Consider the following 23597-nt stretch of genomic DNA (forward strand, 5'->3'; position numbering starts at 1 on the left):
ATGTCATACTTTTGCAATTTTGGAAGTATTATTATACTTGTTATAGTTTTCATGCATTTAATGGTCTTGAAAAGCAAACAGTGAGCATATTGTTTGTCTTTTTCAGTCGGTACGTAGGATATCCTGAGTCCATTAAGTTAGCCATTTAAGTCCATGGCTTTTCAATATAAACATGAAACCCGTTGAAAAGATACAAATTCTTTTATTTTACTCATCATTTTCTCTTCTCTCCTTTTCTTTTTTTTTTTAAATGAAACTCGGGAACACCTCTTTTAAATTTTCCTTCCTTTTCCTTTCTTAAATGAAACTCGGGAACACAACATATTTTTTCCATCCCTCCTTTTCCTTCCCTTTATTCAGTTAAATGAAACTCGGGAACACAGTGTTAATCTCTAACATGTGGTGTTCTCAATCGTGTGGTAGCGATCGAGCATATATATATATAATATATTAGCTAAGGAAAGTGAGTTTTCTTGAGCCTGAGGGCTCACTTTTGGTAGCTATTCGTTTTTGTTTCTTTCCAAATGGCCAATACATTGGAAATGTTTTTCGTATTATCAGGGGCAGATTCAGTATTAAGCCAGAGGGAGCGTATGCACCCCCTCAAATTCGTATTTTCTTCTATTAACTTCTACTATATTAGGTTCAAATACCCCAAGTGCTCCATCCGTGTTTTTTTAGTGCCCCAAACTCAACTTTCCGAGCCAACTTTTCCAACGCAAGTGTAGCATTTCTAACCATTTCATCAATTAGTTATTAATACAGTGATATATTTTGTTAGTTTAATCGAACCATCATAAAAATTAGACCAAAATATGATAACATTCAGATTATCATTTCTTTTTTATAATTCTACACTATTTAACTTTAAATTTTTTTATTTGTATATAAGAGCGTTTTGTGCCGTAACAATTATGCAAAGGTTTTTATCAACTGTAACATGTATTTTGTTATTGTGCTTTGGGGAAATTTATTGTTTACATTTCTATACGTGGTTTATTTAATGTAATTTCATTTGACATGGCCCATTTTGGTTTGACCCGTTCAGTTTGACTTGACCCGTTCTATGTTGACCGATTTTGCACCCACTGGAAAAATTTTCTGGATCTGCCACTGGTGTCTAGTTATTCTACCATGATTTGTAGGTATGTTTATCAACCTCTTCACTAGAGGTTCACAAACCAGTTATAAACCTCGGACCAGTTCAGGTTGGAACCAAACCAGTTCCTGGTATCATCGTCAAAACCATTTCAGCCCAAACATTCACAGTTGGCATATTCATTTCGGCGTTAAGTGGATGCTTTCCCATTTAGGCATCATGGGCTACAAGCAATGTTTTCATAACCAGACCAGACGGCCTACCGGTTCAATCGGTTGAACATTTCGGACCGACTGAACAACTTCGGTCAAAATGACGGGTCGGGCTAAAAAAATGAATTTTCAAAAAAAAAAATTCATAGAAAACCTGTTCAACTGGTCCGGTTTTCTGGTTCGACCGTCCGGTTCAACCAGTCCGGTCCGGTCTCAACAACACTGGCTACAAGTCAGTGCTAACATGAATTTGATAGTCTTGGGATCCTGTCGATTTGTTTAGAAAGAGGCTGTCATCTGGAAGTCCAAAAACCGTCTTTTCAGGGGTCGGGTCACGGTGATAAAATCTGTGTTGAGAATCATATATTTTAATGAAACAATATAACTTTCACTCGATTAATTATAAACACATCACATTGTGAAATACATCCAGAATGGAAAACGTAATAAAAGCGTAGCAAAAATAAACTGTAACCTCATGTAATAGCCTAACTAATTAGCAAATATATATATATATACCCTTTTGACATACTTTAAAAAGACTACTTTATATACACTTATCAGCTTTTAACAAAAAAGAAACAGACGTTTGTCATCTCAAATTACATCTTCAACCTTCTATGCGGAGAATTCCACCATACTTTTCGCTCACAGACGTCTGTTGTTCCATCCAAAAAACAAAACAAAAAAATAAAAAGAATTACTTGTAAGAAAAAGCTTTACACTGCTTATGTAAACAAATTATCAATCAGATAGTTGTATCAAAACACAACAAACAGAAAAACAGTTTTAATAATCAATCACAAACACCCCCTCAAAGATCGATTCATTCTAATATATAATGTATTAAGACACGTATATGGAAACATATTACCTGAAGGTGTGGAAGGGTTGTGTTATACACTTCTAGCAGAAGTTTGGATTTGCCACTTAACCTGATGCAACAACCAATAAAGAAGAGATAAAACCATTAAATTAAGAAAAATAATAACAATAAATTATAGTTATTTGATATGGTATATATGATATGAAATTTAAAAGAACAAAAATCAGTCTTTTGTAAGAGTATAGTTTAGATATATACCTTCTCAAAAGACGAAAAGACGAAAACACGTGTGTATTTCCTCAAGGTCTGATTCTAACTTCAGATCCACATATTCTTTCAAAAGCTGACATAAGCCACTAATGATGTCATCACATTCAACGGTGCTTTCACCAACACATACCTCTTTTGCAGCAACACTTTTTAGTAATACTGCAGATAACCAGCGGGTCAACCCGAGCCCACTATAAGTATCGGAAAAAAATCGCAGTATCGGAGAATCACTCAACTTAAATTTCTCAACCCATTGAGGTGGGTTCCCCATCCAAAGCTGGTGGCTTGAGCTATGGTCTGTTGGTTTGACCTGGTGAACAAGATGATCATGACATAGTGTTTGTGGGTCCCGGTGTGCAGGAAGAAGGCCAGTTATGTCGTTTCTTATTTCTTCAGGGAGTTGTTGTAAAACGAATGGATCTATTTGACTCAATGATGACGGCATCATATCAATATTTTGTGAAGTTGACGCAGCAGCAATGTTTTCTGGTATTATTTCTGGTTCTGACTGCGGTCTCATACCTAAGAACATCAACATATTTGTTAGAAACTCAAGAGAAGAATGTGGCAACCGGAATAACTGTATATATTTTATACATCAATCTGAAAGTTCAAATTTCCATATATATCTTTCTAAATTTCCTAATATTATTACTATCATTTCAAAACATTAAAAGTATCATAGCTATTTAATCCACGACTAGTTAAATAAATTAACTACCTGAAGCTTATAAGATTGTGTTTCATTAAATAAATGAACAAAAAAAAGAAAATGTTGATCATCTCAACACATGATGTTTTCTTTGCTTGATCAGTGAAGTAGTTGTAAGTCTTTTATTTACTACCAGCAGAGTATATACGATATTATGAAACTTTGAAATGTTCATACATAAGAAATTGCCCCATTCCAACCGATTTATTAATGATTTGGTCAATTCAGGTCAAGCTTTTGCCTCAAGCCAGTCAAAATAATAAAATCGAACAGAACAGCCAAAATTGAAACGGGTCTTCAACTTCTAACGGGTCGAAGGGGAAAATGGGTCAAAAGTTGCCTTCAGTGTAACTTAAGTGGGTTTATGATAACAAAACATAAACTTTCACTTTAATTAAAATTGTATGTAAGAGTTTACCTTTAACATTTGCAGGCAAAGCAGAAGAAACACCAATACTTTCAGACTTGCGCTTTGAAATGAAATTCTTCAACTTCCCACCGTACAAATCATTTATTTCAGAAAATATTTCAGGAGGAAGACTCTCAAGAACATCAGAATCAAGATCACTTAAAGGTGGGACATCTGAACTGTGATTGGACAAAATGTTACCGACATCTGAATTACTTCTTGGCTGATGATGGTGGGGACCACTAATTTGCTTGTTTGAATCTACAATATGTACTCTGTTAGCAAGCTTGTGGTCTAAAAAATTTATCATTACAAACCAAAAAGGTACAAAATGTGTATTATAGAAGTACCTGAAGAGGTAGGTCCCAGCAGAGCCCAGTTGGACCCGCAAGACTCACCTTAAACAGGGACGTCTGCGCAGAGACCAACTGGATCCGCAGGACCAACCATGCTCAGAGAAGTGACGTCCTTACGCGCAGTATGCAAGCTGGTCCCGCAGGAAATGCCTCCCATGGTGAAGGACTCCGCCTGTTCCCGCAGCCTCGGATACAAGCCATGAGTGAAGGCCACCCGCGCAGCATGGCTACACGCACTAGGCACTTAACTCTCCCCAGTGTCACCTGAAGGAATGAGCAAAGGCGGGAGGGGGAAAACTCCCGCCTAAATGAGCCAGTCCGTATGATGGAGGATCTTTTGTGTGATACCTGACGAGGTACAGACAAAAGATCTGACCAAGAATGCGACAGCTCACTGACAGCAGCATGGCAGACAGCACGCCACAGCACTGTGACCAATAGCCGCCGCCTACCCACCAACTCCTGCCATACCACGTGCCTAGCCTGTTGTTGGCAGAAGAGGAAGAGTGCACGACACGCCTGCTCTGTGTCAGCCGCTACCTATCCACCACTCACAGGCAGGGCACGTGCATAGGTTACAGTTGGTAGCGTGTTGGGCCGGCTAAACCCCTTGGAAACCTACCTTCGGCTATAAATACCCCAAATGGTATGACCATCTCATCTTATCATATTATCATCATATATACCTGATATCTGCTCTAGCAATCTCTTAATATACTTTTATATTTAAAGAGCAATCTAGTCTGATTCTCACGCCGGAGGGTGGTCACAAGGAGGAACCCCCCCCTTCTCAGTGACGAGCTCACGGTGTCTGTTTTGCAGGTTATCAGAAGAACCATCTTCCAAGGGTCTAACCCCTCGTGGGAAACAGCTCTCCAACCCCTAGGTTACCAGTAATCGGTCGGGGTTCGACTGGTGTTTCTTCATTGGCGCCATCCGTGCATAAAGCTAGAACTTCATTTTTCTCCAGTTTTTTCAAACTTCTAGAAAGATGGTTAAAGAGACTCCGGTAACCACAACCCCAGCTACTGGAGGGAATACCGGCAACACAGTTTTTACAAACACTACCCCGGTTACCCAAGCCGGGGCAAGTGAAGTAAATTTTACGAACACTACCCCAGTTACCCAAGCTGGGGCAAGTGCAGTAAATAATCGCCCACTGGGATTCACCGATACCCAGTTTAAAAAACGAACAAGACTCCCCCGCCAAACTCTCGAGGAAGTTAAGGCATGGGCGGAGGCACGACAAAAGGAATTCCAAGCTGAGTTGGACGAACGCTTGCGTTCCGTCCAACAGGCCGACGAATTCGAAGAATACTTGGACAATGACTCGGAGGAATCCGACTCCGACGCGAACCCTCGCCATAGGGCAAAAGGGAAGCGTAAGGAAACGGATTCCCAACCGAGAAGGCATTTTGGACAAGCCTTCAAACCAAAAAGCACAGGTGGAAGTCCACGAGACTTCTCCAAAACGTACAGACCGAACGTTGCAAATGCGGGAACGTCCAAATTTGCAAGGGACATTGCGGAAGCAATTGCCCCAAAAAGTGCCAAACAAATGCCCAACATAGGCACTTATGATGGTATGTCCGACCCAGACGACCATTTGAACAGGTTCATAGCAGGGGCAACCGTCAGCAACTGGACGGAACCCACGTGGTGTTACATGTTTCAAATGACGCTGGTGGGGGCTGCTAGGGTTTGGTTTGATCGTTTACCAGTTAACCACATTTACGACTGGGCAGACTTCCAGCAGAAGTTTAGCCAACACTTCAGCCAGCAGCGAAAGTATACCGAGGAGCAATGGACAATCCTCAAATGCATACGGGAAGAAGATGAATCTCTACCAAACTTCATCACTCGCTTCAACTCAAAGAAGTTAAGTTTGGGCAATATCAGCGAGGATCTTGTTCGCGCAGCCTTCATCCAGGGCGCGCAGGACCCAGAGCTTATCCGCACCCTAACGGGTAAAGATGGAATGCCATCCACATGGGATGGCATCATGACAGCAGCTAAACGCTATGCGGAAACGGAGAAGCAACTGGGTAGAGACCTTCCGCAGAGCACAAACCTGTACACCCAGAGGACGAGAGAGGACAACATCCTCACCGCCCGATTGAACAAAAAACGGAAGCAAGGCATTTGGCAGTCAAGGGTAAACTTTGACACCTCATCCGGCTTACAGCATCGATTGGGTGAAAGGGATAATGTAAAGCTGCACCGGAACTCCAGATGGACGCCACTTACCAAAAGCGTCACTGACATATTTGCTACTGAAGAGCTCCCATGGCCAAAGCCTCCAGTAATCCGACATCGTCACGATGCTGATCGGAGCAAGTACTGTGACTATCACAGAACAAAAGGCCACAACACTGAAGAATGCATAGACGTAAAAGACATGGTCGAAACATTCGTCAGAGATGGGACGCTCGCACACCTCGTGGCGAAATAAAAGCTAAGCAGGCAGGTGCGTGTGGAACCATGGCTGGGGTAAACATGAATAAAAAATCAGCTTCAATATGGAGACTACATGCTGCATAAAGAACGAGATCCCGAAACAGGTGCGTGTCGGCTCGATGGCACTCCTGTCCCAACATGGAAGGGAGTTCAATTACACAGTTTGCATGTAATCAATTCCAATTTGTACAGAAAAGGCCAAGAGCCACTTCTAATGGAAATGATTCTCTTTCAAACGTCGAAGCTGATGATTTACATTTATACTTTTGTACACACTAATATGCCGGTTTTCACCGCATAATTACAAAAAACGTCATTGCATGGGAAGGCGGTCCTACCCGCACGAACCCAAAAAGCATGATAAACCTTCACGCAGGTCAGTTGAAGGAGAAAAAAGTTACCATATGAAAGTGCTGGCCTATCCGCATGAATCATTCGAGGGAACTGCACCAACCTATCAACAACCGCGCGTGGGACAGTTCAAAATTCTTAAGAGGAAAAGGTAAACCTATACGCAGGTCAGATATGGGTAAAGTTATGCCATCCTACTAAGTGCAAGTGACGGGTCTACCCGCACAATCACGAAAGAGGAAGCAAAACTTCACACCTATTATCAGCCACGTTCAAAGGTTAACTTATCCTCAACAGGCAAACCTTCACGCAGGTCAGTTGAAGGAGTTCAATTATTCCATTAAATGAAAGTGCCGGTCTATCCGCACGAATCATGAAAGGAAAATGAACACTAACCTATCAACAACCGCGCGTCGAACGGTTAAAACTATCCAACACTGGTGACGGCATTCACATTACGTGAAGTCGTTGCATGGGAAGGCGGTCTTACCCGCACGAACCCAATAACGTGGCAAACCTTCACGCAGGTCAGTTGAAGGAGTTCAATTATTCCATTAAATGAAAGTGCCGGTCTATCCGCACGAATCATGAAAGGAAGATGAACACTAACCTATCGACAGCCGCGCGTCGAACGGTTCAAAACAAAATTCTTAAAAAGGTAAGAAAAACCTACACGCAGGTCAGGTATGGGTAAAAGTTTTGCCATCCTACCAAGTGCAAGTGACGGTTCTACCCGCGCTATCACGAAAGAGGAAGCAAAACTTCACACCTATTATCAACCACGTTCAAAGGTTAACTTATCCTCAAAAAGTAAGAAAAACCTACACGCAGGTTAGATAAAAGTTAAAGTTTAGCCATCCTACCAAGTGCAAGTGACGGTTTTACCCGCACAATCACGAAGGAGGAGGCAAAACTTTAACCCATCATCAACCACGTTCAAAGGTCCTTATTCTAAACACTTGGAAAATTGCTAATTCAAACTAAGTATGCAAGTCATAAGTTTATAAAGCAAGGAACCCAAGGAAGGAAATAACAATCTTATACGCAAAAAGATTAATATTTCACAATCTATTACAAGAATGGCTGGGTAACTACCCGCCTAAAAGAAATCTATACAAAGCCAAGTCTATCCTAGCAGTGGGAAAAGATCTTCAGGATCAGGCTTCAGGGCCACCTCCGCTTGGACCAGCACCGTCAGAGCGCGGCTGCCCAAGGAAAGCCTTAAGGATGTTTAGCCCATCATCAGCAGCAGCAGCTTCATTCACCTTTTCCACCACTGGATGCGGGAAGGAAGCGTACTGGTTCACAGCTTGGTCATAAGCAGCTTCAGTATTAACATTGAATAAAGGGAAGTTGGAGGGCGGAAAGCCTCTCTCAGCAAACCCTAGACCAAGCAGGAAGCCAGTCTTCTCCCCATCCTCATGAGAAGCGTTGAGGGCTGCGCTCATCGCATCGTCATAAGAGGTCTCTGAAAGGACCCGACGCACAACCTACAAAAGAATACTAGAACATTTTCTAATTACGAGCGGAAAGCGTAAAGAAAAAGATAAAGATACCTGAGGCAACGCTTCTCGAAGCAGCCATTGGAGGGTAGCTTGACTTTCTTTGTAAGCACGTTCGGCTCCGCTTTTATCAAGGTTGGCAAGTTGAACTTCCTTGGCGGCAGCCTCTTCGACGCTTTTGAGTTTCCTTTCAGTACGGTCAAGCACCCCCCTCTGGTCAAGGATCTCCTGCAGCTTCTTGGCATCTTCCATTGCCAAGGCGTCATGAGCATGCTGAAGAGCCTTTAATTTGCATTTAAGCTGCTCATTCTCTTCGCGAAGCGGCTCAGCAACAGCTTCAGCCTTGGCAGCCCTCTCAGTTGAGTTTCGCGCAGTCTCCTTAGCCAGCCGAAGCTGTTCATTCACAGCTTGGGCAGCCTTGGAGCGGGCCTCGAGTCGCGCCTGGACCTCAACCTCGAGGGCCTTGAATGCCTTCTCCTTCTCGGCTGCGGCAGCGGCCAACTGCCGGTTCTCCTCCCGAAGAGCCCGCGCTTCAGATACATCTTTGGCGCGAGCTGCTTTTAACTTGTCGTTTTCACGACAAAGCAGCTCGACGCGGGGCTGCGTCCGGGCCTGGAGAACCCGAAGCTCATTGGTTAGCCTACCCTCTTGGTAGCTAGCCATGGCTTCCCCCAACGCACCATGAGGAGCAGCGTGGCGAGCCCAGTCCACGCACTCCACAGGGGTACGAAGGGTTGTTCCTCGGCGTATGTTCCATCTTGGAACATACACTTCATTGGAATCCGACACTGCAAAAGAAACAAAGGCAGTTAGGAAAAGATGATAAAAATATACAAAGGAAAAAGAACCCTACGTACCTGTAGGGTCAATAACAGGCCGATAGCCGCCAAACCCATCACCTGAACCTAAAGGAAATCCATCCAACAGGTCAGGTAGACGGGAAGGTGGCATAGATCGGCGGGAAGCCCGGCGCGTACCTGATGGTCCGGCCATCGGTGCCGGTGGCGCAGGTATAGTGGCAGCCGCTGTGGTAGCCATTGTTGGCGCCACCTCCTCAGCAACAGTAACCGCCGGCTCCGTGAAAGATGCTGTAAAAATTGCACTCACGGCCGGCGGAGACAACTTCTCAGCTGGAACAGCCTCAGGAAGGCTGGAACCAGCGGAAGCAGGCACAGACGCCTGGGTCGACGCCTCGGGAAGGCTGACCGAGCCTTCCCTCATTGGCGGGGGAATACTTGCTCCAACTCCACCCTGGAATGCGTCAACATCCACACCTGCACAAGCAAAAGTGTTAGAAAAATTTATTTGAAACAACAAATCTAGACAAGAATTATGGGGGCACTTACGGGGTTTCTTGAGCTTGAACGTACGGACGAGCGGGGGCGAACCCGATGGAGCCGGCCTCTTGACACCGGTAACCGTCGTCGTCGCTGCCTCCCCGGAGGTAACAGCTACAGCCTCCGGAGCGGTGGTCTCCTCACCACCGGGCTTCCCCGCCACCTCTGCACTATCTGACTCCGAGTCAGATAGGACTACCGGGTCGGCCGTAGAGGCCACCTTCTCCTTGCCTTTCCCGACGGCAGCCTTTTTCTTCCGCACCAGTGGAGGACCTTCTGCGGATTCCTCAGAAGAAGAAATGTCAACTCCAGCAGCAGGCACAGCATTGAGAGGTTCAGGGTAGAAGATAGGCTTACCTGGCCGTCGGTGGCTCAGGATCTCTTGGCCTGGCGGGTAAACCTCCACGAACCGACCCGCGGTCTGCTCTAAGATGGGCAACTCGTTCTCGTCCAGAGCACGAGTACCCATCCGCGTGGGACCATCTTCCTCCCGCGGGTTCAGGAGCGACTGAAGATCGTTCCCCTCTGAAATCAACAAGAAAGTTAGAAAAAATCGAAGTCAGCAAAATGAAACAAGACGTACCATAAGGGACAGAGTTCGAACCATATTCAAGGACGATCGGAACCTTATCCGCATTCGCCGCCTTCCACACCCGGCTCATCCCCAGCATCACCATCGCCGACTCCGGAAAACGGAAAACCGGGGACTGGACCCGGGATATCTTCGAGAACCATTCCGCCTCCTCGTAGTTGAGGGCGGGAAGGTTCGGAAGCGCCTGGCCATTCTTGAACTTCATGGCGATGGGGATGGCGCGAGCGGATATGAAGAAGAACTCTCTTCTCCACGAGCGAAGACTCCGCTCGGTGGTACAAATCTTTAAACCCTTGATACGGGTTGTAAGAGTGTACCACCCCTGGATGCACCTCCAAGTGTAGAAGGTCATCAGACGGTCAACGAGGGGCTCAAGGCCCAGTATCCGGCACACCCACTCAAAGTGCCGGACCTTGGCAATGGCCATGGGGTGCACCTCTGTCAGGTGCACACCGTGCCTCTCCAGAACACGGTACACAAACTTTGTCAACGGAAACCTAAGGTTTCCGTAGACAAAGAATGCAGCATAAACCCCGATCTTGCCACTAGGGGCATCGTACACAGTATGGTGGGGTTCAGGAAACTCAGGCTCGAGAGACTCGAGCATGAACTTCCTGACGATATACTGGTACAGATCGACAGGAAGAGAGCACTGGCATTCGCCAGCAGTCTTCTGGTCATCAGCATCATGAGAAGGCATAGTGGAAGAAAGATGAAAAGAGATTTCAGGGTAATGCTTTACTGAACAGAAAAATTCACCGGAAATTACTTGAGAAGAAGAGATGAAAGTGAAAAGTGTGAATTGCAAATAACCCTCTCCCCCTTTATATACTAATCGCAATTAATGCGGTGAATTTAATGCGAAGGAGAGAGAAATCGAAGGTGCAATGAAACTATGACACGTGGCAAAAAGCAGACTGGCAACAGCTGTTGACAGGACGTGTGCCAGTAATTTCGCGGCCACGCGCCCGAAAAATCGCGCCCACGCGCCTGAAAAAGCGTCTGGAATGACCATATAATGTCACGTCACCATAACTTCCTGCACGTCCTGACAGTCAGAAGAAACCGTCGCGCGACGTTTCAGAGGTTTGGACTGTTCCTATCTTTCCACCAACCTTTCGAATTTCAAAATTCAAAATTTAAAAAGAAGCGGGAAAATACCCCCTTACCTTGGCAAACAAGTAACCATAAGACGGATGCGGGTACAGTGTTAAGGCAAAACCCTTCACATACCTAGCACCCGCAGGGAATTGAAGCCAAGAAAACCTTGGCGAACAAGTAACCATAAGACGGATGCGGGTACAGTGTAAAGGCAAAACCCTTCACATACCTAGCACCCGCAGGGAATTGAAGCCAAGAAAACCTTGGCGAACAAGTAACCATAAGACGGATGCGGGTACAGTGTTAAGGCAAAACCCTTCACATACCTAGCACCCGCAGGGAATTGAAGCCAAGTACCTCGGCAACCAAGTAACTATAAGACAGGTGCGGGTACAGTGTAAAGGCAAAACCCTTCACATACCTAGCACCCGCAGGGAATTGACGCCAGGAATACCTTGGAAGTAAAGTAACCGTAAGACGAGCGCAGGTACAGTGTTAAGGCAAAACCCTTCACATACCTAGCGCTCCGCTGGGAATTGAAACCAAGAAGGATCTTCTGGGCAATGCTTGCGGAAAAGGAAATAACATCCCCGCATAGCGGGAACGTCGAGAACTACGTTGTTTAAAGCTCCAGGATGGAATTGGTGGTTTTAACATAATTGATCACTATGTTCAAAACTACCAAAACCTCATGGAGAATCCACACAACTGGGACTCAATGCTCCTGACTTGCGAGGAGGTTACAGACCTACCCGCATCATACCCAAAGACCAAGCAGGAAACTCGGGCATTTCTGCAAGTGACAAGGACTTCCCATGGAAAACCTTACAAAACCCTTTTCAAAACCCCTTTTAAGTCCAAAAGTTCACCTCACTTTATTAAACACGCATGAGAAGAACATTGGACTGGGGGGACTTGAAGAGGTAGGTCCCAGCAGAGCCCAGTTGGACCCGCAAGACTCACCTTAAACAGGGACGTCTGCGCAGAGACCAACTGGATCCGCAGGACCAACCATGCTCAGAGAAGTGACGTCCTTACGCGCAGTATGCAAGCTGGTCCCGCAGGAAATGCCTCCCATGGTGAAGGACTCCGCCTGTTCCCGCAGCCTCGGATACAAGCCATGAGTGAAGGCCACCCGCGCAGCATGGCTACACGCACTAGGCACTTAACTCTCCCCAGTGTCACCTGAAGGAATGAGCAAAGGCGGGAGGGGGAAAACTCCCGCCTAAATGAGCCAGTCCGTATGATGGAGGATCTTTTGTGTGATACCTGACGAGGTACAGACAAAAGATCTGACCAAGAATGCGACAGCTCACTGACAGCAGCATGGCAGACAGCACGCCACAACACTGTGACCAATAGCCGCCGCCTACCCACCAACTCCTGCCATACCACGTGCCTAGCCTGTTGTTGGCAGAAGAGGAAGAGTGCACGACACGCCTGCTCTGTGTCAGCCGCTACCTATCCACCACTCACAGGCAGGGCACGTGCATAGGTTACAGTTGGTAGCGTGTTGGGCCGGCTAAACCCCTTGGAAACCTACCTTCGGCTATAAATACCCCAAATGGTATGACCATCTCATCTTATCATATTATCATCATATATACCTGATATCTGCTCTAGCAATCTCTTAATATACTTTTATATTTAAAGAGCAATCTAGTCTGATTCTCACGCCGGAGGGTGGTCACAAGGAGGAACCCCCCCCTTCTCAGTGACGAGCTCACGGTGTCTGTTTTGCAGGTTATCAGAAGAACCATCTTCCAAGGGTCTAACCCCTCGTGGGAAACAGCTCTCCAACCCCTAGGTTACCAGTAATCGGTCGGGGTTCGACTGGTGTTTCTTCAGTACCTTTATTTTCCTTCTGTTTAGATGGTGAAGCAGATGCAAGCCAAGACCAAATAGAGCTCTTTTCAATCCCTTCACAACCACATGATCAAAACAAACATAATATTATGCACCGTCCGCAAATATGAAAGATTTAGTGTCTTCCGACATATATTAAATAACTTAAGTTTTGCCCATCAGTAATCAAATATGAAATTATAAGTCAATAATAGTCCGAATTCAGAATTCAGATGCTATTGCAAGAATACCTTGCTTAAAATTGTATGCACTTTCAAGTTTTGTAACATGCAGGCCAATTCCACGTATCTCTTTAACATCTGCAAAAAGAGTTTATAAATATTAAGCATTGTTCTCCACAAATACTCTTAGACAAACTGTTTTACCAATATGAAGATGACTGAAGAGCTGTTTAGTTATCCTGTAAAGAACATCCACATTATCAGTAGCCATCGGAACCTGATGAAATATTATTTATTTCAACTCAGAATATATAGACCATATATATTTAAACAAATTAAAAAAGGAATCAAGTAGCTACTGTCGATGAATGACTTAGATTGTCACAGTCCCCATGGCCCATATACTTTACTGGCTCTGCATCACTCTTTCTTTTTTTAACCTACATTATCATGTTCATAAGTTTAAAATCTCAAATAAGTATACATACGTACATATACATACATACATAGACATGCATACATACACACACACACATATATATATATATGTGGTATTAGACTATATTTATGTTATGTTATAGTATGGGGTCTAGAGTGTAAATATGTTTCTTATTTATATCCCTTGTATCTTGAATATCACATACAATAATACAATATACTGATTACCAAGATTAACTTGGTATCAGAGCCTAACCCTAAACAGCCGCCATACACAGCAGGCTCTTTCTTCCCCATTTTTCTTTTTTTTCTCTGATCACAATCACACAACAATGGCTCTTATTGCAGCCTTCTCTCAAACCAACAAGACCACTCATAACTCCTACAAATTTGGATTCAAATTGTCTCCAACCAACTATGGCTACTGGAAAGCTTTACTAGAACCGTTTCTGGTAACAAACAATTTATTCGGTTATGTTGACGGCACTATCCCGTGTCCACCACCAATTATTATATCCACATCCTCCTCCAGAAAAGACAAAGAAGCAGCAACCGAGTCATCCTTACCAAACCCTAATCATGCCATATGGGTTTCTAATGACGCTCATGTTCGTATGTTAATATTGTCCACTGTTTCTGAAGCTTCCTTCCAACACGTTCAAGGAACTACATCGCGAGATCTTTGGTTGTCTCTCGAGCGTGCATATGCCCCTCATTCTTCTTCAAGGGAGTACACTCTAAAGACCCAGCTTATGAAAATCAAGATGGGGGGTGACGAATCAACCTTAGCCTATCTAACTCGAGCCAAAGAATATTCAGATGCTCTTGCCAACATTGGCGAACCTATGAAGGAAAAGGACCTTGTAATGCTTGTTCTCTCGGGTCTTCGTGACGAGTACAATGCACTAAAGTCTACCATTATTGCTCGCCCAACCCCGATACAGTTTGTTGATCTTCATACCTTGTTGTCCGACCACGACTATATGATTCACAACACCGCTTCTGAAGTGCCACCTGCCCAAGCTTTTGCAGCCACCACTACCAGTCGCAATCCAGTTATTCAGGCTGTTCAACAACTCGCTGCACAACTAGGGCTGCAATTACAACCGATCAGTTCTCAGCCACAAGCCTTCTATACAAACCGTTCGGGTGGTAATCGTGGTCGTGGTCGTGGCAATAATCGCGGACGCGAGCCATACAATAACTACAACCGCAATCAGGGAGGAGTTAATCGCAACCAATTTTCTTGGGCTTCTAACCAGAATACTATTTATGGCACATGTAACAGGTGTGGAATTACCCATATACCTTCATCAGAGTGCCCTAAGATCCTGCTACTTTAAGGACGCGACAACAACCATCAGCCAATTTTCATCAGCCAATTTTACTGATTACCGGTCACAAGCTTCAAACACTTGGCTCCCGGATACAGGATCAAGTCATCATGTTGCACCAGATCTCTCTAGCTTCGACAATTCTGAAGCATATTGTTGTGAGGACAATCTTCATGTTGGCAATGGTAAGGGTTTACCCATTTTAAATATCGGTTCTACCTGTTTTTCCTCACCAAACAAATCTTTCAACCTAAAAAAAATATCCTTCGTGTTCCAGAAATTAAACAAAACCTTCTTTCTGTTCAACAATTTTGCCATGACAATAATGTCTTTTTTGAATTTCACTCTACTTTCTTTGTTGTGAAGGACACGTCTACATACACCATCCTCATCAAAGGACCAAGTAACGGTGGTCTCTACTCTTTCCAACTTCCGCGGATACAACCCATTGAGAAAGTAGCTTTTTCTGCACTCCGTGCTTCTTCCAACATATGGCATAAAAGATTGGGACATCCACATCCACAACTTTTGAAGTCTATGTTATCCAAATATCATTTACCTTTACAAAACAATTGTTCTATTTCTTTTTGCAATTCTTGTGCTATTGGCAAGTCAACGAAACTTCATTTGTTACCATCATGTTATCATAGTTCAAATGTTTTGGATCTTGTTTTTTGTGATGTTTGGGGCCGGCTCCCGTTACTTCCTTTGATGGTCATAAGTATTTTATGTTGTGTGTGGACCATTATTCTCGTTTCATGTGGATATATCCTTTAAAATTAAAATCTGATGCCTATAATGTCTTTAAACAGTTTCTCGTCATGGTTGGAACGACAATTTACAACTAAGCTCAAATCTGTTCAAACTGATCGGGGAGGAGAATTCCGTGGTCTTTCCACATTTTTCTCCTCTATTGGCATTAACCATCGCCTCTCGTGTCCACATACGAGTGAACAAAACGGCTATGTTAAACACCGACATCGTCACGTGGTCGAAACCGGCCTTACCTTACTAGCCCATGCTCACATTCCACAACGTTTTTGGCACTTTGCGTTTGACACGGCAGATTACCTAATAAATAGGATGCCCTCACGAACCAACACTAACATCTCACCCTTTGAACAAGTGTTCCATTACAAACCTGATTTTTCATTTTTACGGGTTTTTGGTTCTCAATGTTATCCACATCTCCGACCATATAATCGACACAAAATGGATTTTCGATCCATTCCTTGTGTATTTCTCGGCTATAGTACCTCTCACCATGGCTATCGGTGCCTTGACACACAAACCGGACGTATTTATGTCGCCCGACATGTCCGCTTCAATGAACAATGCTTTCCGTTTGATAAAACCACCCCATCCCAGCCATCTGATCCACCAACCGAACCCTATTATTCGTCTTATCCCACCAGTCCCGCCCTTACTCCTACCTTACCTGATGGCACTCCTCCAAACTCACCTCATTCCCCCACTAACACCCAACAAACACCAACCCAATCATCTACCCTTACCGAAGCTGCCCAATTATCAACCAAAACTTCACAACCACCACAATCTGCTTCACCTGAAGTACCTATTCAAACCGCTCCTAACCAAACCATCGTCCCACCATCGTCCACAATATCCGCCAGCCCACCTCCAGCTAAAACACGTTCTCGACCCTCCAATCTTCGCCAAAATCCCAAAACAGTTAAACCCTATAATACTGCCTCTCTTCATACTCATACAACCCAAACTGATACCGAACCCGCTACCTTTACCATTGCTAACAAGGATCCTCATGGCGTCAAGCCATGGCTGAAGAATATTCAGCTCTTTTGAGAAACGGAACATGGACTTTAGTACCTCGTGTTCATAATTCGAATGTGGTTGATTGTAAGTGGGTATATAAATTAAAACGAGATCAAACCGGGGCTATAAAACGGTACAAGGCACGCTTGGTCGCCAAAGGTTTTCGACAACAACCGGGCATCGACTATCAGGAGACATTTAGTCCGATTGTCAAAGCAACTACCATACGTGTTGTGCTTTCGTTGGCTGTTACACAAAAATGGCCCCTACGGCAACTTGATGTACAAAATGCCTTTTTACATGGCAATCTAAAGGAGACTGTATACTTACAACAGCCTCCTGGTTTTGTTGATCCTCAGAAGCCTGACCATGTTTGTCTTTTGCACAAATCTCTATACGGTTTAAAACAGGCGCCTAGGGCATGGTTTCATCGCTTATCTACCGCTCTTCATGAGCTCGGGTTTAGGGGGTCCAAGACTGATCCCTCACTATTTATCTACTCATCTAAGGACACACTTTTGTACATGCTTGTGTACGTTGATGATATTGTTTTGACAGGAAATAACTCACAAGCGATTGATCACGTTGTGCACCGGCTTAGTCGAACCTTTGTTGTTCAGGACATGGGAAAATTGTCCTATTTCTTGGGTATTGAGATTGTTCCTAAAGGTTCAGATCTCCTTCTGTCACAACAAAAGTATATCCTTGAACTTCTTGAACGGGCTAATCTATCTCATGCATATCCTGTGTCCTCACCGATAACTACTACAGCTAATCTTGCTCTCGGTGACAGCCCACCGTTCCATAATCCCGTTCAGTATCGTCAGATTGTGGGGGCTCTTCAATATGTTACATTGTCTCGCCCTGACATTACCTATGCAGTTAACAAGGTTTGCCAATTTATGCACTCGCCGACTGAAAATCAATGGTCCACGGTTAAGCGTATTCTACGGTATTTGAAAGGTACTGCTCATTATGGCCTTCTTTTCAAACACACTTTTGGTACCACCCTTCATATGTACACAGATTCTACTTTCAATCATTTGAATGCCTTCTCTGATGCTGGCTGGGCTGGCGACCCAGATGACCGTCGATCCACCGGGGGATATGCAATCTATCTTGGATCGAATCTTATTTCTTGGTGTGCACGAAAACAGAAAACCGTCTCCCGGTCATCAACTGAATCTGAATATAAAGCACTTGCTGATACTGTTACCGAACTTACTTGGCTTCGAACACTTCTACACAAGCTTCGGGTTCCTATGAAGATAGCACCAACGTTATGGTGTGAGAATCTGGGCGCAACGTACTTGTCAAAGAATCCGGTATTTCATGCACGTACAAAACATATTGAGGTGGATTTTCATCTTGTTCGGGAACTGGTTGCTCGAGGACAACTCTATGCTTACTTCATATCTACTGAAGATCAAATCGCGGATGTCTTTACAAAGCCGCTTCCCTCTCAACGGTTTATTGAGCTACAGTCCAAGCTACAGGTCGCTCCCCGGCCTTAGCTTGCGGGGGGATATTAGACTATATTTATGTTATGTTATAGTAGGGGGTCTAGAGTGTAAATATGTTTCTTATTTATATCCCTTGTATCTTGAATATCACATACAATAATACAATATACTGATTACCAAGATTAACTTGTGGCATTAATCCATCATAAAAAAAACAATTGGAAACAACCTTAAGAGTAAAAGTCCGTCCACGCACTCCACATCCATTTAGACGCAAAGATACCTCCTTACATAGGCTCAGAAGAAAAACTTGGCTCTAAAATCACAAAATGTTAATAATAAAAATGATTTCTTTATTTCTTTCTTTTTAATCAATTTATCCTGAAGAGCTAGCTTACTAACATCTTTAGTGTCTTTGAACCTTACACCCCAATTTACATCAGCGCCTACAGACTTGCTTTCCTGCATAAATAAACAAGTGTAAAAAGGACCCGCTTTAAAAAGGAATAATCAAAACATGTTTAGCTAACTTTCATAGTTACAAACAAAATGTTTAACAGGTATCTCTCGACACTTCAAATCTTTTAAAAAGATACCAAACTGTAAAAACAAGATTATTTGTAATACCTGAATGATGCCTACGATACGGTTATCTATCCCCCTGGAGTAATTCCATAGCATGTCACCAGTTTTCTGCCCAAAATCCCTTTGTAAAGAATCCTGAAAAGAGCGGGGAAAGAGAACAAAAATTATATACAAACTGCAATGTATCTATCTAATAAGAAATACATATGTAGATAATAAGTTCAATATTACAGCAGCTTTTTTTATAACTTTTCACATTAAAAAATTAAAATTGGAAAAACATATATAAACCTTGGATATTATGCGTAACTCTCCGCACGTTTTAACATGTCTCCCTTTCAATTTCTCCTCTAAAGCACGACCAATACCTGGCAGTGCCTTAACTGGAAGTTCCTTTAGAAAATCATCCACCTGAAACAAAAACACAGATTAATATTAACCAATTGCTTGACAACTGTTCAAACTTTATGAAGTTTAAATAAAGAGAAACCAGATATTTTCATTAAACCAATTGACTTGAAGCTTGCTCGATTGAATAATAAGGGTAAAGTATAAAATCGAAAAATTAGTAAAACTATAACTACACATTTACCTTTTCAGGAGGAAGGTAACATTGACCGTTTGGTTTGGCACTTCTGGTAGCTAATCGGGCCATGAGAATATTGTTTGATATTCCTACACTCGCGGTGCAGCTTGTGGTATCAAATATTTCTTTTCTTATCAATGAAGCTAAAACTTGAGGATCATCATCTAAATCTGTAATATCTAAAATTGCTTCATCACAACTCATAGCCTGCATCCAGCAGCAAAGATAAATTAAAAAAATATATAACAAATATACAAAATACAAAATAAAATAAACCGATCTCCAATATTATATAATCAAGAGGTAAACCTGCACTTTGTTGCAGTGCTTATGTAATATGCCATAGAACTGATCAGCCACCTGAAATACATGTAATTAATGTATTCAGAACATACGCCCTGCTTGCGGTGCGCACATATAATGTATATATGTGTGAACCCTTGGGTGGGCAAAAGTAAAATTGCACTAATTTTGACGTTATTTTACTAATCACGTGAAAATAACGTTAAAAGTGGCGGAAGGTTAATCAGGCATCATGTGGTGGCGTTGATAGCCAAAAGACAAGGGCACATGCACCAATCAGCCGGTGTCCCGATGATTGAGTGTTATGTGTCTTATGTCCAAGGCTTGATTCAAAACTACTATCGAGCCGGGGGTCTCACCGGAAGCAGCCTCTCTATCCCTATGGGATAGAGGTAAGGCTGTCTACATCTTACCCTCCTCAGACCCTACCATAGCATTGCTATTGGTGGGATATACTGAGTACGATGATGATGATGATGTATTCAGAACATAAACAAAGATATTAATAATAAATTGTAAAAGGGACATTGATAAACAAACCTCTTCATAAGCTTCAAAGTCATACGGGACAATAACAAGGTGAGGACAACATGCTTTAGCATCTCTAACAAAGATTCCTGCCCTAACGCCTACAAACACACAAGGCACCACTTAGGGTTCATAAAACTAGCAGTTAGATGAAATAAGTTAACTAACCATGATCTCGTGCAGGGTAGTTGGCTGATGATATTTCAGAAGTACCACGAGGATTATCAGAATGACAAACAGCAACTGGTTTATCCCATAATTCAGGGTGGTTCCTGATTACAACTGATACAAAAAAGCAATCCTGGAAAGTAATATTGTTATTACATATATAAAACTTTTGAAAAATCCTTCTATTTAGCATAACAGTTGTAATATTGCTACAAAGTTAATATCTGGTTAAAATAGAACAAACTGCACGAAATAGAAAACAAATTTGCGTTTTTCCCCGATTTTAGCAATCAGCTTCAAATTAGAAACAAAAAAGAAACCAGCCTCATTTTACTCAACTTTACATGAAAAATATTGATGTGGAACTGATGACGTCATGCCAGGCGCCAACAGGTCAAAAATCAACATATATACAAGAAAATTTGTATTTTCCTTAAAGATTATATCTGAAAGAAACAGCAGATGTCACATTCAATGGGCATATATATACACACCTTAAAATGACAAATAAGATGCCAAGCAGTTTTTGAAATAAAAGCAAAAATTTAGCAAAAAGATAACATGCAACTCGTTGAACATATATACACTAAATAGACAAATAGAATGCCACATCAGCACTCTTTGAAAACCAGCAAAAAAATGACATGCAACAAGCTAAACAGGTCATTCGTTGCTACAATCAGTAAAAAAAATGTAACAATTAAAATAGTTACACAACGTAAGTTAGTTTCTATTTTGCCCCTAGTCTAAAGTTGGTTGCTAAAAGTGAGAAAAAATGTGAAGTTTACTTCTATTTCGTGCAGTTATCAGATCAAATATTGAGTAACCCACCCTACACGTAAAGAGAGTTGAAATACCATGTCGATATGAAGAATTGCATTTCTTTGACATGTAGATGAAGCACTGATGGAGCCTGAAGGTCTAAACTCATCAGATGAATTACGAAAGCGTTTGCGGTACCGATTTCTCCAAGTACCAATAAAGTGTAGCCTAGAGTTCTGTTACACCAAAAAGACAAAACAATAAGAATAACAACAAATGTAAAAACACGACTAAATATTAAAAATGAAAATATAACATATAGTTAGGTACTTCATTTCTTCTATTTTTGCGTTCACTAACTTTCATTTTGCTCAGAAAATGTATTTGAAGCATGCCAGGGTGCCAGACGTCCAAACACCACATTAGTTGACACATGCAAAAACATGGTTATGCATGAAAGTATTCACACATTTGACCATCTCTTTTAAAGAAAACTATATTTAAAAATAATTAGTAAATGTCCCTACGAATGCCACGTTGTTTATACATATACACTGTAATGACCAATAAGATGTCACATCAACAATTTTAGAAAAATTAAGATAATAAAATGCAATTTGTTGCTAAAACCATTAATAAAATTTATAAGTTGGTTGCTAAAGTTCAAGAAAAAGTTTAGGGTTTGCTTCTATTACATTTAGTTTTTTTCTTAATAAATTGGAAATCAGGCAGAACGAAAGATAACAAATTTTCTAATGAATGATTCTAATACATATAACCCTCCTCACCTTGAAGTAAGTCTCTACAAAATTTGGATCAAAAGATGTTGATTCGCCCTTGTTAGTAGAACCTGAAATCACCGATAAAGATTCTGTAGTATTTTGAATATCTGAGTAACAGCTGGCGTCATTTGTCTCAACAACATTGTTTTCAGATTTATTACTGCAAGTTGGCTCCTCATCGTTTGCTTCACAAGCATCATGCTCAAATAATTCAAGTTCTTGATTGGGTTGTTTTATATCTTCTGCAGAGTCACCTACTTCAGAAATAATATTATCTGAAGTCATAGGAGCATTTGCAACATCACACGGTACCAGGTTGCTTCTCAAACCTAGAAAAGTTGACAATTTTGGTTGGTTGTTAGCTTCACTAGCTACCTGGTCGAGTTGGTAAGGAACCCCTACATATTAAAAAGGAAAGACAGTGTACCTTAATATTACTAATAATGTGTTACTTTATGACATTTGCCTTTAAAATAACTAGTAGAACTTACAGTTTAACAGCTTATCAGCTGCAACAGAATCCAACACCCATGTAGGTTTCACTACTGGAAGCCCACGACTGAAAGACCTATAACATTTATCACCAATAATAATAGCAACCATATTCTTTCAGAAAATATAACAAAGATGTTTATAAGAAATTACAGAATAAGCTAATTCGATAAGGTGTGGACCTCAAATTCTTGAGTTTGCTGTTGGGAAGATTACTACAAATAATATGAGTAACGCGCTGCCTTGAAAAATAATTTTCAAACCTTCCTCCATGCTTTAACATGTAGCCACGCAACTCCTGAAAGTTTCCGGCTTTCACAATTAACGTTACACATAAATAAATAATAACAAAACATTACTAAAACAAATGCAAACCTGACTAGAAGGGACATTATATCCATCAACGAAAATAGCTACCCCGTGAAATACAGGCTTCTTAGCACCAGAACCGCTATGAGATGAGGTGGAAGCTTCAGCATCAAACTGCTCATGCAGTTTCCTGTTCTTCACTTCCATATAACTAAAGATAAAGAAACGTCATCATTCTCGATATATAAAACACTGTATGCTTGAAGCAGATAAATCAGCTAACTCAAAAACAACTTATAATTCGAAAGTGTTAATCAGAAACAGATTATTTTCACCCTAACACAACTAGATATGCATGATTTGTTCATCCAAACACTCAAAAATGATTATCAGATTTTAAAATTTGAGTAAGACACAATTAATTCATGACCTAATTTTAAAATTTTAGGTCAATTGTTTTTAAAATCCACCACATCAATTTAAAACTATAGAAATAGAGAAATCTAATTAGATAAATTATTAAGGAGGATAGGATGAGATGATTCTAATTAAAGGACCTGCCGAAATCGGTGAATGGTGAACTACGAAACGAAGAAGATCGAAAATTGGAACCCCAGGCCATGCCTAGGGTTTTCTGTCCACCGTCTATTTTCTTCTTATTATTATTGTTATTACTATTATTATTATTGCCACTGTTTGTTGAATTGAAGCTTCTCTTGGAAGCTGATGATTTTGCAGCAGCAGCAGCAGAATCCAAACTCATTTTGATTTTGGCGCGCAAGGCATTCCACCCACCCCACTG

The 23597-nt window shown here is 42.1% G+C and overlaps 1 protein-coding gene across 1 annotated transcript; it reads right to left on the reverse strand.

Annotated features, from left to right (window-relative positions):
• Positions 1–1821: 1821 nt before the first annotated feature.
• On the reverse strand, positions 1822–23597 carry LOC143575382 (DNA repair protein REV1-like). The gene is made up of 22 exons (XM_077059783.1): positions 23353–23597; positions 22862–23006; positions 22669–22784; positions 22486–22562; positions 22001–22392; positions 21308–21448; positions 20451–20583; positions 20295–20383; positions 19761–19811; positions 19458–19658; positions 19157–19276; positions 18908–19000; positions 18683–18742; positions 18510–18596; positions 13611–13691; positions 13456–13528; positions 13321–13389; positions 13076–13144; positions 3538–3789; positions 2410–2929; positions 2186–2252; positions 1822–1969 (listed from the first exon to the last, which is right to left on the reverse strand). Exons 1-22 carry the CDS (start codon positions 23556–23558, stop codon positions 1922–1924), a joined length of 3090 nt encoding a protein of 1029 aa, XP_076915898.1. The 5' UTR covers positions 23559–23597; the 3' UTR covers positions 1822–1921.

Source organism: Bidens hawaiensis, unplaced genomic scaffold, assembly GCF_021521415.1.
Source record: "Bidens hawaiensis isolate Kalapana, Puna unplaced genomic scaffold, B.hawaiensis_p1.1 tig00027352_1, whole genome shotgun sequence".
NCBI classification, from domain to species: Eukaryota; Viridiplantae; Streptophyta; class Magnoliopsida; order Asterales; family Asteraceae; genus Bidens; species Bidens hawaiensis.

Bases quoted from the DNA above. Each gene is read 5' to 3' on its own strand.
- LOC143575382 (XM_077059783.1), bottom strand. From the start codon at position 23,558: ATGAGTTTGGATTCTGCTGCTGCTGCTGCAAAATCATCAGCTTCCAAG. The intron at 22,563-22,668 runs GTCCACACCTTA...TAAATGTTATAG, and splicing joins AGCAAACTCAAGAATTTGAG to GTCTTTCAGTCGTGGGCTTC. The intron at 19,277-19,457 runs GTAAATGTGTAG...TTTTTGTTTCAG, and splicing joins GTTACCTTCCTCCTGAAAAG to GTGGATGATTTTCTAAAGGA.